Below are 16,403 nucleotides of genomic sequence, written 5' to 3'. Positions count from 1 at the left end.
AAATAGTTTTGAAACGAATATTTGCGCTTAACAAACAAAATCAATTATTTTTAGACTAATTGATGTCTGTGCGTAAAGGTTTCCCTATCCAAGAGCGAATGTAAAAGTAGATCCATTATCTCTCATTCTCACGCAGTAGATGCTCTGTTTAACAGATTTTTGTTAAAAAAACTGTTAACTGTTTGCTTGTGAAATGCTCATTTTTTCCACTTAGATTTACTTTGCGTCCTGTAAACAGCAAATGCGCTCTTGGCGTGACGCAGCTGGCTCTTAAAGGGAATGGGAGATAAGACTCTGATTGGTTTATTCTCAAAACACACCTATAACTCATTAAAAAAATAAACTCAACCCTTTTAGACCATGTGCCGCGGCGCAAAGCAGATTTCCCGTCCTTAAATTAGCAAAAACGCGTTCTGACACGCCCTGAAAGCGTTTGCGCCCTGCGTTTTGCGCTCTGCGCATGGACCGTCAAAGTAGAGTCCACAATATGGAGAATACTGTCTCTCTACTGTCCATATAATATATGGAGAGTACTGAATACTGTCACGCTATTTTCCCATATTCCTTCTCAAGAAAGAAAGCTAACATATGGAATTGTTGTTGTTATATAGTGAACTGTGCAAATTCAGCATGTGGCCATAAAACTCAGTGTCTTTTCTTCTTAAATCAGTTGAGAAAGTGCAGTGTTTGGAACGACTAGGGGCATTTTTTAACAACCTTAGCTCTTGTCAGAACGGATAAACAAATAGGTTGAACAGAGCCAAGCAATTATAAAGCTTCTTTCCTTCAGCCTATATAAACAGCTCACGGGTCTTCTGGGGTTTTAGAGGACCAAATCTTAAGCTACAGTAACATGGCTGCAGTTTCTATAATGAAATTACCAGAAGCAAAGTTTGCCCAAGACTTTAAATCACCGAATTCCAGTCATGTTATGTCACAGAACCTTTGGCGTCAGATTGGATGACTAAAGATCAAAACCTGGAGACTTGAAATGATAGAAGAGACAAAACGCCTAAAATTAAAATTTGGTCATTGTAGAGTTTTAAAGAAGCCCTCTGGGGTGTCAATAGTAACTTTCTCCATGCAACAAAAGCATTTAGAGTTACTAAAGCCAGTTTATGAACAGGTCAGCTTAGCGCGAGAATGCCGTCCCTTAAAAGTGCAGATGGAACTGGAAAGCTCAGCTCATTTTTATACTTTAAACTTTCTTACTATCTCTCCGTATCTAACCAAACAAACAAAACAAAAACAAAAAACACTATGCAGTTATGAAATGTGCTTCACACAGGTGAGTAGGCTTGACAAACCACCCGTAGAAACACTTTGGTAACAATTTTAAGTTGCTATAAGCGTCTGCTAAATGACTAAATGTAAATAAGCAAAAAAAGCTATGTGATTGAATCAACATTATAATAGACTATTAGATAAGCTTTAAAGAATATATAGAACAAATAAATGATATTGGGATTTTTAGGTGATTTGAGCCTATAAAATTGAAGATAGGCATTTATGGGTATGTTTAATGTTAAATAAGCAGTTGGTTGAGCTCATAATGGATCATGCAGTGGTTTAACCATCCTGTTTCACTCTTTGATCAGAAAGGAAAATTCGTTATGGCTTGATTACAAACTGACATTAAAGATTGGGAGATGGTGATGTCATTGAGACTAAATACTTTAATGTAGAGAGTTACGTAATGCAGGAACCATGCCTCTCAGAACTGCTGTGGAACAAAGGATTAGAGCAGTCACTTTAGACTTTAGACATCTCTGTTCCTTCCTTTGCAACCCCAAGAGGATACGCTCAAGGAGGAGCTGGAATAATTTCCGCTCTGTCCCCAATCTGATGCAGGTGTGTGTTGAGCAGGACTCTGGTTCAGTTTATGACCTGCTGTGTCCATTTGTGGAGCAGAGAAGCTCTACAGTCCCACATGCTACATGCATTCGGAGGTCTTAGCTAATCATTGACCTGTTTATGCAGCGAATCTTCTTTAGTTACACTGTTAAATAATCAGTTAATTAATGGTTTCTGTATTTTGTGATTCACAAATGCTTTGTTTATTTATGGTCATGAATTGCATCATGGGACTTTGATCGTTTGATTTTTTTTGACAACTTTACAGTTTAACAAAGTAACTTTTATTGACATTTAGTGGTTTAAAGTATAAGTATAAGAAATAATATATGAAGAAATAAGTCTGGAAAATAACAGAAAATGTACTGGCAGTTTATTACAAGGTTTTTGTAGCATAATTACACCACCAACCCAAACACTGGCTGTTTCTTAATTCCAACAATGCAGAGAACAGACTAGCGTTCTTGTGGAGACCGGACTTGCCAGGTGTCCTCTGAAAATCGATCTCTGGAGACCGCAAGGACAGAGAACGCGTCCTGTGAGAAATAAGATGCTGCGTTCTTTTTGATGGTCATATATATATATATATATATATATATATATATATATATATATATATATATATATATATATATATATATATATATATATATATATATATATATACAGGATATAAATATAAATGATTAAAATATTACAAAACATATTAATTTCTAGCCTACATGAAGATTTAAAAACCACTGCCTTACTTTCTTCATCTCAGGAGGCTTTTTCAGTTCATTCAATTTGCTTTTGTATAATGTTATTATTATTAGCAGTATTATTTATTATATACATATTTATATTTGTTTTATTAAAAACAAGCTTAGATTTGTCCACCTGTCAAATTTTAGACCATATGGGGCATGGCAGGTGTATTTGGAAATATTTTGAGCACACTTTGTTATTATTGTTTATTTATTAGTTTGCTAGAAATTAGAACTGAATTTAGAAATAGTTTTGAAACAAATCTTTGCGCTTAACAAATAAAATTAATTATTTATAGGCTAATTGATGTCTGTGCGTAAAGGTTTCCCTATCCACGAGAGCAAAAGCGAAAGTGAACTTACTTTACGTCAAAGTGCGCTTATGGCGCGACGCAGCTGGCTCTTAAAGGGAATGGGAGATGAGACTCTAATTGGTTTATTCTCAAAACACACCTATAACTCATTAAGAAAACAAACTCAACCCTTTTAGACCATGCGCCACGGCGCAAAGCGGATTTTCCCGTCCTTAAATTAGCAAAAACGCGTCCTGACACGCCCTGAAAATGTTTGCGCCCTGCGTTTTGCGCTCTACCCATGGACCGTCAAAATAGAGCCCTTTGTGTTCGTCTCTTCTAGAATAATGGAAGCAGCGTGCAAATAATGCTGTCTGTGATGTCGCGGGGTGAAAAGCGTGAAACTAAAATCATCTGTTTTTGTTTCAGCCTCTCACAGAAGATGAAAAACGAGAGCAAACGCTTTCCATCTGCATATGCACAAAAGAGAATCAAGAGATGTGAGGAGTTATAGAAATGTAAACTCAAAAGCGCACGCATGTGGAACACATTACCTGTCTCGTATTTTAAATAAGAGGGATTTATTTGCATTATTTTCATTGCATAATTGCACCTGGCCTATTGAATCAATACAGATTACGTTCATTTAAAATAAAGACTCATCCAGCTACATGCAAACGGGCCAGAAGGTGTTTTTGTACTCCAACACCTGGGGATTCTCAGAGGAGGATCGTTCTTCCTGTTTGCCGTCTGTCAAAATGCTTAATGCGTTCAAGCTGGTCACTGTCCGGCTCATGACCTCCAGAGATGTGCGTAAAACACATATGAAGAGGACAAGCGAAAGCTCTTCCAGCACCTGCCCCATTCTCTGTGATTGACATGAAGATAAACATCAAAAACATTGCGGAAAATCTACCACATGTGTATGTCTCGAGTCCGCTTTGGATTTCAGAGCAGCATGTGCTGATGATAAATGATACTTTGAATCAGCTTAAAATAATTACTGTTATTTTTGTAGCTCAAATTAGTAGTTTTTCCTCAATGATTATTTAACTTTGGTTCAGATGTAAAAATGGGTGGCTCAGTCGTTCGCACGGTCACTTCACAGCAAGAAAGTCGCTGGTTCGAGTCCAGGCTGGGCCAGTTGACATTTCTGTGTGGAGTTTGCATGTTCTCCCGGTGTTGGCGTGGGTTTCCTCCGGGTGCTCCGGTTTCCCCCACAGTCCAAACAAATGCGCTGTAGGTCAATTAAATAAACTGAATTGGCCATAGTGAATATGTGATTTTGAAAGTATATAGGTGTTTCCTAGTGGCGTAGTCCTAAACAAAAGGTGTACTATTACCCACCCAATCCAAATTTTAAAAGTGTGTATATATATATATATATATATTAAACATCTATTGACTTTTATAACTATTGACTTCCACAGAAGAAAAAAAATAAAAACTGTGGAAGTCAATGTTTACAGGTGTCCAGCTTTCTTCAAAATATCTACTTTTGTGTTCAACAGAATACAAAAAAAAAAAAAAAAAAAGACAAATCGGTTTGGAACCAGTAAAGCTTGAGTAAATGATGACAATTTTCATTTTTTGGGTGAACTCTCCATTTAAAAATACTTTTTTTTTTTTTTTTAATACTTAAACTGTAGGTGAATTAAATAAACTAAATTGGCCATAGTGTATGTATGTGATTTTGAGAGTATATGGGTGTTTCCCAGTGGTGTAGTCCTAAAAAAAAAGGTGTACTATTACCCACCCAATCCAAATTTTAAAAGTATATATATATATATATATATATATATATATATATATATATATATATATATATATATATATATATATATATATTTGGATACATACACTATGCATAGCGTGTCAGAACGCGTTTTTGCTACTTTAAGGACGGGAAAATCCGCTTTGCGCCATGGTGCATGGTCTAAAAGGGTTGAGTTTATTTTCTGAATGAGTTATAGGTGTGTTTTGAGAATAAACCAATTAGAGCCTCATCGCCCATTCCCTTTAAGAGCCAGCTGCATCGCGCCATATAATAATATATATATTAAACATCTATTGATTTTTATAACTATTGACTTCCACAGAAGAAAAAAATAAAAACTGTGGAAGTCAATGTTTACAGGTGTCCAGCTTTCTTCAAAATATCTTCTTTTGTGTTCAGAATACAAAAAACAGAATACAAAAAAAACAAAAAAACAAAAACAAACCGGTTTGGAACCAGTAAGGCTTGAGTAAATGATGACAATTTTCATTTTTTGGGTGAACTATCCATTTAAAAATACCTAAACAAATTTATGCATTTTAATCCCAATTCAATTATGCTTAGCTAATTGTGATCCCAGCATACCCGAAGATTGGCTGATAATACTGAGCTGTATTTAAATGTATGAGCCTAATTATATATACATAATAATATGCAGATATTCCAACAATCTATCGATAAACACACCTTGTGCTCACGGTCTGCACAGCTGTGGTTTGCTGACTATATGAAAAACGACTTGATAACAGAGGAGCGGAAGTCTGCCGCTGTTATTATGTCAAATTTAAAGGGTACAGAGGCGGTTATTGAGTGTTGTACAGTTCATGAGGTAATCGCAAAAGTTCCAGGGGGGCCGAATAGAAATATAGGAGTGTTAAGGAGCACCCATGCTGTTTTTTATTTTACTTGAAAGTTTCAGCAAGACATGATTGAGCTGATTTGTTGTAATCTTCGAAAAATTCTCACAAAATGTTCTCAGCTGCTGCGGTTGTCAGGGAGCAGGGAACGGTGCAAATTAAACAAATGCATCTATTGCAACAGATTAAGATGCAAGTTAAAAATACATTTAGTAGACAGTTTAAGGAGACACAAATACACATAAATTAGGGAAGTCTAATAACCAAAACAAGTGAGTGTATCAAGGGTATACACAACTATTGATCCTCAGAAGTTGTAAAACCCAAACAGCTCGTGAAAAAAAGTAGGCATACTGAGTATACGTGCGTATAGCAAAAACTACACCACTGGTGTTTCCCAGTACCGAGTTGTGGTTGGAAGAGTTGCCGGTTCATTACGAATTTCAAATTTTTATTCTGCCCAAGGAAACAAATTACATTCACTCAAAGGTAAAATATTATTATTATTATAGAACATCAATTAATTCAATTATTTTGGTTCAAATTTTGGAAAAAACAAACAAAACAAAAACTATTTATTTCTATACCATCAAACTAAACGGTAATTTTAGGCTATGCAATTGCTGGTGATTTTATTTTCAAGATCTGAGGGAAACTATCTGCTTGAGCTTTTATTATGGCTATAAATGTCACTAAAGATGTAAATCAAACTCACTTTAGAAATGCATCAGACACAGTTTTCCCATGTAGCCACATGACATAAAGACTGCTGCTTTAAAAACACAGCCACATCACTCTGCAGCCCGAGACCGGTTACTCACTGAAGCTAAGCAGGGCTGAACCTGGTCATTACCTGGATGGGAGACCACATGGGAAAGCTAGGTTGCTGTTGGAAGTGGTGTTAGAGAGGCCAGCAGGAGGCGCTCAACCTGTGGTCGGTTTGAGTCCTAATGCCTAAAGGCTGATTTATACTTCTGCGTCAAACGCAGGCGTATGCTACGGCGCTGACGCATAGCCCTTCGCTGTGGCCGTCGGCGTCGCTGACGTGCACCTCTCAAAAAATGTAACTACATGTCGCAGTGACGCGTAGCGCAAGCTCTGTGATTGGTCGGCTTGAAAAAAATCTTCTCTCTGTTGATTTACCACAAATGTTCAAAAAATCCAATTTAAAAATGTACTTCAAATAAAAGACACAGGGAAGCTGGATTGGCTTTTTGAATGGAACTGCATGTTTGATTGCATATAAAAGATCATTTTCATTTTAAGTCTCCTTTAAAGGCAAAATCAAATAAAGTGCTGCTGTCGGGCTGCAGAGAAACACATATGAGCGTCGCATGTTGAGCAAAGATCTTCCAAGTTACAATGTTCAACGAGTTGTGCTGTTTCCAAATGATGAAAATCTTGCGGACTCATAATTGTGTCAGGAAAGAGTGAAATGGAACAGGAGGGAGAGAAAGACAAGGATGGAGAAATGAGGAATGGCTAGGGATTTGAAAAAGTATTATACATCTAAGAAGGGGTCTTTCATGGAGTTTATGATGGTTTTGTGTGGATTTGTGTTGTTTTGGAAAAAAAAAAAAAGTTGGCGAGCATTTAGTTGTCTGCTTCTTCTCCAAAGCTATTCTGATTTTGATTTAAACCAGAGCATATTTCTCATGTGTACTAGCATCTTAATATTTTCATCATGACAGTAATTTACTAAAGAAACTGTTGTCCCAAAACTGAATATATTTATATATTTTATTCTATACTAACCTCTTTGTGTTTTCCAAACCTCAATGATTGATTTTTCTTCTATCCTTGTTGTGATTAAGGACAAACAAAGACAAAAACAGGACTATCACATTTAACTAATCACATTCAACTAAAAGTACACACATTTGCTCTCATTTTATCTTATGTACTTTAGTAAGTAACTAAAACTGAAATAACAGGTCCGTAGCCAGCCTGGTGAAAGGGGTGGTTCTTTTTTTCTTAAAACATGGACATTTTTGCAGTTATTCACCTCATTTTTTATTTAATTATGATGTTTAAATACTCCAATAAGTGGCATTTTAAGCACTATTTTTAGTTGGATTAGCTTGTTGTATCCTCCATTTTTGATGTACCAAAATATTTCCTAAAGATTTATAATAAACAAATATAAAAAAAGAGCTTCACGATTTTCTTCTAGCCTCTCTTGAAAAATCATCTAACAACAACAGCCTAATTTGTATAAACAGCAAAAGTAAGGCATTTGAAAAATGTCAGAAAAAATATCAAAAAGCTTTTACTGACATGGCTATTTCCTAAAACTGCCCCTACACGTCTTGATAACACTTGACTTCATCAGGGTAACCTCTGCAGTGTTAAGGAACAGCATGTCAATAAAGGCTTTTTTTTCCCCACATTTTTGAGTGCCTTGGGCTGATTTTGATGTTTATTTTGATGAATCCCTTACACAAAGAGCACCAACACATTATTTAAGCTACCCCTGAAAACTTTCTCATTTTGGATTTTTATACACAGCCTAATTTTTTATTAAAATTAACTTTACTAGGCTGCCTTTGGTGCTTCGGACCTTTTTATTGGTCTTTTTTTTCTCTCAAGAATAAGGTTCAAGATTTAAAATAAAAGTTAGGCTACTTGCAATATATATATATATATATATATATATATATATATATATATATATATATATATATATATATATATATATATATATTTATTTATTTATTTATTTTTTTTTAACAAGTCGTCAATAGTGAAAGATGACTTCACTTATGTCATATTGTGCATTTTCTTAAAACCTTTGATGGGTTATTTCCACAATTTATGAAGATATAGCAGTCAAAATAGGTCAAATGAGAATTTAGTGGCAAACATTTTTGACCAATGGCAAATTCTTGACCTTTGTCAGCGGGGGGTAGTTCTTTCGAACCACCTGGACCCACCCCCTGGCTACTGGCCTGAATAATAATATGTAGATGGATATAATAAAGATGACTAAGCATAGCTTATGTTTTAATATAAACATTGAAAATGAAAATAATGTATTTAATAGAGTGTATATATATTTTATAGATTTATTCAAAATCACTTGTGCCACAATAGTATATCCTTTCATTATAATCCTTATGTGTAGTTATTAGGGACTAATAAAAACCAAATCAGGCCTGTCATATACAACTAAAAGTACACATATTTACTGAAATTTATAAATAAAAAGTAAAAACTGCCATTTTATCTTGTACTAAAGTAACTAAACTGAAAATAAAATGATTAGTAAATATATATGTAGATGCATATAATAAATATTAATGATTACCAAAATTATGTTGTTAATTTTTAATATAAACAGTGAAAATATGAATAATAAAAAAAGTATATTCATTCATAAACCTTTTGGGATTTCCAAACCTCAGATTTTTTACTTCTTTTTCCAGTGTAGTAATTAAAGACTAACAAAAACCAAGACAGGGCTATAATATTCAACTAAAACTACAAATATTTGAATAAAATATAGAAATAACTCTCAATTTATCTTATGTACTTTAGTAATAACTAAAACTGAAATCACAATGGTAATAATATGTAGATGCATATAATAAATATTAAAGATGACTAAGCACAACTTATGTTTTAATATAAACATTGAAAATGAGAATAATGTATTTTATAGAGTGTATATATTATTATAGATTTATTCAAAATTAAATGATTATTCATTTATTCATTTATTCTTGTGCCAAATTAGCATATCCTTTCATTATAACCCTTATGTGTAGTTATTAAGAACTAATAAAAACCAAATCAGGCCTATCATATTCAACTAAAAGTACACATATTTACTGAAAATATAAAAATAAAAAGTAAAAACTGCCATTTTATCTTGTACTGTATATAAATACACATTACATTACATTACATTACTAAAGTGAAAATAAAATGATTAGTAAATATATATGTAGATGTATATAATAAATATTAATGATTACCAAAGTTATGTTGTTAATTTTTAATAAAAACAGTGAAAATATGAATTAATTGATTAGTTTAAAAAAAAAAGTATATTCAATAATAAACCTTTTTGGGATTTCCAAACCTCAGATTTTTTACTTCTTTTAACAAAACTAACAAAAAAACTGGGCTGTCATATTCAACTAAAACTACAAATATTTACTTAAAAATATAGAAATAAAAAGTAAAAACTCTCATTTTATCTTACGTACTTTAGTAAGTTACTAAAACTGAAATTAAGTTAGTAATAACTATATGTAAATGCATAATAAATCGTGAAGACGTTTAATAATAATAGAGATTCATTTAAAAACACTTGTCCCAAAATGTAATAGTCTTTCACTATATTCGAACCCTTTTGTAATTTCCAAACGTCTGTTTTTTTAACTTATTCTTTAAATAATAAAGACCAATAAACACCAAAACAGGCCTATCATATTCAACTAAAAGTACACATATTTACTAAAGATCTAAAAATAAAAAGCAAAACCTGCCATTTTATCTTGTACTAAAGTAACTAAACTGAAAATAAAAGTATTAATAAATAAATGTAAATGCATATAATAAATAATTTTTTACTTCTTTTCCCGGTGTAGTTATTAAGGACTAATAAAGACCAAAACTGGGCTATTATATTCAACTCATATTTACTAAAGATCTAGAAATAAAAAGTAAAAACTGCCATTTTATCTTGTACTAATGTAACTATGGTAGCATGGTGGCTCAGTGTTCACTGTTGCCTTGCAGCAAGAAGGTCAGTTGACATTTCTGTGTGGAGTTTGCATGTTCTCCCCGTGTTGGCGTGGGTTTCCTCCGGGTGCTCCGGTTTCCCCCACAAATCCAAACACATGCGCTATAGGGGAATTGATTAAACTAAATTGGCCGTAGTGTATGACTATGTAAAACACATGCAGAATAGTTGGCGGTTCATTCCGTTGTGGCGACCTCTGAAATAGAGACTAAGCTGAAGAAAAATTCATTAATAAATAAATAAATGATAAAGAACAACTTTTTAATCTAAACAGTGAAAATAAGAACGTATTTTATAGCCGTTTATTGAAAAACAGGCTTTAAATGAGCTGCATAGACAGTATTTTCAGTTTATCTTTACATCACAGGGAATGCCTGGAGATCATACTGTACACTATACTGTATCTGATGGTACATCACTCTTCCAGAGACGCTGTCACATCATTTAAGCTAAAGAATTTCATTACATGTGATGTTAAATATGTGAAGCAGGCTGCCGAGAAGAGACTAAGACCGTTTTTTCCACCAATTTTCGAGAAAGAAACCAAACTGTTAAACATCTTCTTGTGGAATGCCCTGTTTTTAATGTTATCAGACAACAATTTTTATCTGGACAGACTTTAAATTAAATACTTTTAAATGTGAATCCCTCTAAATTTGTTATTATTTTTTTATATTTTTTATATGTTATTTATTATCATTCTTATTATTATTTATGTATTTTACCCTGTGTATTATTTATTGCTTTTGGTGACTTTTAATTGTTAGAATATTTTTTATAACTATAAAAAAAGTTGTATTTATAAAATCTGGTAAACTTGATTTGTTTTCTTTTTTCGCCATGACATAGCCAAAGAAGCTGACATGGCAAATTTATTTTCTAAATTCTCTCTCTCTCCAACAATTTTCAGGCTTTGTAAGGAGTGTGTATATACAGTTGAAGTCATTATTACATTTATTTATTTACTTCTCTCAATTTCTGTTTGATGGAAAGACACATTTTTCAACACATTTCTAAATATTTTAATAACTCATTTTTAATAACTGGTTTATTTTATCTTTGCCATGATGACAGTAAATAATGTTTTACTATATAATTTCAAGACACCAGTATTCAGCTTAAAGTGACATTTAAAGGCTTAACTAGGTTAATTAGGTAAGCTAGGGTAATTAGGCAAGTCATTGTATAACAATGGTTTGTTCTGTAGATAAATTATAACAAATCAGGGGCTAATAATACTGACTTTAAATGGCTTAAAAAAAAAAAAATGTTTTTACTCTAGCCGAGATAAAACAAAAAAAATATTCTTCAGAAGAAAAAATATTATCAGACACACTGTGAACATTTCCTTGCTCTGTTAAACATCATTTGGGAAATATTTTAAAAAGATTATTCACATAAGGATGAATAATTTTGACTTCAGCTCTGTGTATGTGTGTGCGTGCGTGTGTGTGCGTGTGTGTGTTGACTTTAGACTTTATGAGCAGCTGTTAAGTTTAGTTTCACCTGAATGAATTAGTGCTCGTTGCAGTCCTGACACACCTGCACCAACGACACCAGAGACATCATGAGAAATGGCCCGTCTGCCGAGATATATATCAAATATTATGGCCCACGGTGATTCTGCTAAAATATAGCTTGGAATGACTTTTTTTCTTTTTCTGAGAAAATAAACTGCTCTTTTTAAACCAGGGGTTCCCAAACTTTTCAGCCTGCAACCCCCCAAAATAAACCTGTCAGTGACCCGCGACCCCCATTTTTCAAGGTGGTTATACTGTAAATATATATACATTGCAGACACAACTATAGGCATATATACACATGAGCATATTGACAACACAAAAATGCAACAGTCTATTAACCATATAAAGTTTTCTTTATTCGTTTATTAATTTAATTACATTTTTATATAAAAATTAAAGGCTGATGGCTGATTTTTATTTGTATGTTGTTGTTGTTTCATTAATGCAACTCTAAATTTTCTGTGAGTTATGAATAAAATATGGTCATTCAAATAGTTTAATAAAATTTATTTGAGTTTTGGAAATCACCAAGCGACCCCTTTTCATTGACCCCACTTTGAGAGCCACTGGTTTAAACCAGCAACTTTCCACGTCAGTTTTGAGCTTTACCCACCCTTTTTTAACATTTCACAGGGTTCATGCACATTATTTTTTGTGCCTGTTGTACCTAGGCTCACATTGATGCCATATTTTGTGTCTTGTTTACAGAGTTAGGCTCACCGAGAGATTTGATCACCAGCGATGTGACAGACACCAGCTTCATGGTGTCATGGACGGCGGCTCCAGGAAGAGTGAGGCAGTATCTTGTGCGCTGGAGATCTCTGTTCTCTGGAGAGTCTGGAGAAAAGCTGGTGCCTGGAGACGTGACCAGCACACTGTTGGAGAACCTCAGCCCTGAAACACGCTACCAGGTGTCCGTGTTCGCAGCCTATGATCGAGGCAATGGGGAACCGCTTGTGGGAGAGGAAACTACTGATGGTAGGCTTTTTCTTTCATTCTTTTGTGTGCATCCTTTATTTTTTAATGTAAATAATTGCTATTGTTGAAGGCGGCACTATGGTTCAGGGGTTAGACCTGTCACACTAAAGCAAGAAGGTTGCAGGTTCAAATCCTGGCTTGGCTAGTTGGCATTTCTATGTGGAGTTTGCATGTTCTCCCCATGTTGGTGTGGGTTTCTTCCAGGTGCTTCGGTTTCCCCCCCACAGTCCAAACACGATGGGTTGGACCAATTGGATGAACTAAAATGGCCATAGTATATGAGTGTGTGAATGTGAGAGTGAATGAATGTGGCTGGAAGGGCATCCACTGCGTAAAACATATGCAAGAATAGTTGTCAGCTCATTCCACTGTGGCGACCCCTGATAAATAAGGGGACTAAGCTGAAGGAAAATGAATAAATTCTTATTGTTTAATATGTTGCTAGGGGAAAAAACTAGTGAAACCAGGGCTGTTTCTCAATACAAAGTACACAAAGTTCAGACTTGCGTCCTCGGAAGTTCAGACTTGGAAGAACGAACTCCAGAGGACGCGAGGACACAAGTCGGCTACTTCTTCAAATGGAACAGCAGTGTACTAAGGCTGGAGAGGAGTGGTGGAAGAGGCCAGGTCTCTACACATGTCACCCAACAGCCATGTCACCCTGCAGCCCAAGACTGGTTACTCACTGAAGCTAAGCAGGGCTGAGCCTGGTCAGTACCTGGATGGGAGACGACTAGGGAACACTAGGTTGCTGTTGGAAGTGGTGTTAGTGAGGCCAGCAGGGGGCGCTCAACCTGTGGTCTGTGTGAGTCCTAATGCCCCAGTAAAAGTGAAGGGGACCCTATACTGTCAGTGGGCGCCGTCTTTCGGATGAGACGTTAAACCGAGGTCCTGACTCTCTGTGGTCATTAAAAATCCCATGGCACTTCTCGTGAAAGAGCAGGGGTGTAACCCCGGTGTCCTGGCCAAAGTCCCTCTATCGGCCCTTACGATCATGGCCTCCCAATCATCCCCTTCCACCGAATTGGCTCTATCACTGTCTCTCCTCTCCACTAATAGCTGGTGTGTGGTGAGCGCACTGGCGCCGTTGTCCTGTGGCTGCCGTCGCATCATCCAAGTGGATACTGCACACTGGTGGTGGTGTGGAGAGACCCCCCTCATGATTGTGAAGCGCTTTGGGTGTATGGCTGGAAGAATCAGATCCGTGCCCTGTCTGCAATGTAAGCAGGTAGATCGGATTTTCATCTTTCAATGCGAGTCATTGAAAAACCATAAAGAATGACATCAAGTCTGACGCTTTCATTTCAGATCAGACTTCAGTCCCAAACCTTAAATCTCAAATACTAGAACAAAAAAACTTTTATATTGTCATGTAGCAAAAGTATTTAAGCGTGCTAACGTGAGGGAGAAAGAGAGAGCGTAATGTCCGCCACGTAAACGATATAAACTAAAACTGTTGCATACATCACATGCGTAAATCACGCCATGGAAATGACATTAAGATGCCTACTGGTTTAAAAAAATAGCCTAGATTACAATAAGATGGCCAAATGAGAACTTTTCTGCAATAAACTATAGTTAAAAAACTTGTCAAAATAAAGAATAACAAAAGAAAAATTAAACCCTGTGAACAGATCAAATACAGGAATGGAGAAAAGAGCGCTCTTTTATTATCAGCTGTCAGTCAGCGCCCGCTCTTTTTTTTTTTTTTTTTTTTTCCTGCTCATTGCGTCTTTGCCGTGTCCAGTGTAAATGCAGACAATCGCATTTAAAAGATGTTGTAAGCAAGTCATTAAAAAAAATCAGACACAGTCGCCAAATCAGATTTGACCATCAAGATCTGCAGTGTAAAAGCAGCCTCTGTTTACAAGTTTGTGGGTGTTTGAGTAGTTTCTGCTGTCATGTGATGTGCGTTTGACAGGACGGACTGTACCTCACGTTCGTTTCATACGCTTATTTCACGCGGCCATTTTAAAACACAAAAGCGAGGCTGCGGTGGGAAGAAACCTGGAAGTGTAGGATCAGCACTGTAAACATTGCAACAGCATGCCGTGGACTACAAACCTCCAGCTGTTGCCGGGATTTCAAAACGCAGATATGGTTTAAACATCACTTTAATATTATTCAGTAAAGTTGAATGGCATCAATTAAAGGCATATCAGGCATTAAACAACACCACAATCTCTTTAAGAGTGTCCTCCTAGGCTTCAGTTCATTGTACCAGGTAAACACAGTGGGGGCTTCCCTGCTTCAGCCCATGTAACCCGGTGAGCGATAAAATAATGCAGTCGTCTTTAGCACACCCTTGTGTTGTCTGTAACAGTGTTGTCCTGGTACTGGAGTTTTATAGACGCCCTTTCCCGCTAAGATTTAAGCGCCGCCGAGTGCGTTCTTGAACACCACTGATTTGCAGTAGTATTCACCAGTGCTCAACAGAAATGACTGTGATTGGCCGTGAAGGTCATCAGTTCACCATGCTAACACAGATGCACGAACACTGAACCATTTTAATGCCGCAAAGATCAGTCAAGTCATTAGCGGATCGTTGGTCTGTGTTTAAACTCGGTATACATCAGTGAAGAGCGGTGAACTGATGACTTTCACGGCCAATCACAGTCATTTCTGTTGAGCACTGGTAATTTCTAAGGCAAATCAGCGGTGTTGCATTCAACAATGCTTAAATGCTTGTGGAAAATTGACAAGAAAATTATCTTCGGGTCACTCGGAAGACGGGAAAATGATACATTTGTGTAGCTTTCTCTTCGCTGATAAGATGCACTGCCAGGCGCACAACATTTCTGTGTGACTCAGGCGATACTTCCGGGTTTCTTCCCACCGCAGCCTCAATTTTGCTTTTTCAACAGCGGCCATGTAAAATCAGTCTATACAAATTACAAAAACAATAAAGTTTTGTTTTCAAGTGTAGCAGGTGAATTTAAAAGTACAGATTTCAAGCTTTATTTGGATGTATTTCTTATGTCTTTGAAGCAAGCATTCGCTTAGATTTCAGTGCATTTGTAGACCACCAAACTGTCGTAAAAGCACACGTCTGTTCCGAGCCCCTCCCCGGAGAAACATCAGTCTATAGTGATTGATGATAGGCTCCTGTAGAAGTAGGCGGGGCTTCGTTCGCCATATTGAGCGTTACTCTTTACCCCATTCAAAACTATACAAGTGACACGTTTTATTTATTCTATAAGCTGTGTCTTATTTTAGAGGCTGAGACATTTCAGAGGCATTCGAAGTGCACTGCGTCATCGGGGCGCGATTAAGGCTGTCTCATTTTTAAAAAAATTCGAAGGCTCCTTCAAACGCAGCCTCAAAATGCGTCCTTCGTTTCATAGATAATGAAGGACACAACCGGTGGATCCTTCGCCTCGAACATCCCTAGATTCATTCAAGCTGATAACGGCAGGACGCTTTTAAAAGAAAACTCCGGTTTAAATGTATGAATTGGGTTTACTTTTATTGGATATCCAAGCAAAAATAGTATGACATGTCTTACTAAAGAGTTTATTTATAGACAGTGTACATTTTTGTGTGTACATGTATGGATCGAAGGACATATATTTCCAGCTTCTGTATACCTTATTTTGCCTTTAGATTGCTTACAATAAATTTTTAA

At 35.8% G+C, this 16,403-nt stretch overlaps 2 protein-coding genes across 15 annotated transcripts in view; one reads left to right on the top strand and one right to left on the bottom strand.

The window, feature by feature from the left end:
• col12a1b (collagen, type XII, alpha 1b) overlaps positions 1–16,403 on the top strand; it is a 230,408-nt gene that overhangs the window by 44,791 nt on the left and 169,214 nt on the right. For 8 of the 14 annotated variants that reach the window (XM_073933729.1, XM_073933732.1, XM_017352646.4 and 5 more), the window contains exon 14: positions 12,509–12,778. The exons of the other annotated variants lie outside the window; for them this stretch is intronic. In XM_073933729.1, coding sequence (XP_073789830.1) covers positions 12,509–12,778 — 270 coding nt within the window. The remainder of the gene's footprint in view (positions 1–12,508; positions 12,779–16,403) is intronic. 14 annotated transcript variants of the gene reach the window in all.
• LOC141379466 (uncharacterized) overlaps positions 1–16,403 on the bottom strand; it is a 275,167-nt gene that overhangs the window by 105,565 nt on the left and 153,199 nt on the right. The window lies entirely within an intron of this gene.

The sequence above is a fragment of the Danio rerio genome, chromosome 20 (assembly GCF_049306965.1).
Source record: "Danio rerio strain Tuebingen ecotype United States chromosome 20, GRCz12tu, whole genome shotgun sequence".
Taxonomy (NCBI): Eukaryota; Metazoa; Chordata; class Actinopteri; order Cypriniformes; family Danionidae; genus Danio; species Danio rerio.
Note: the sequence above shows the minus strand (reverse complement) of the source record. Positions and strands in the feature narration are given on the sequence as shown.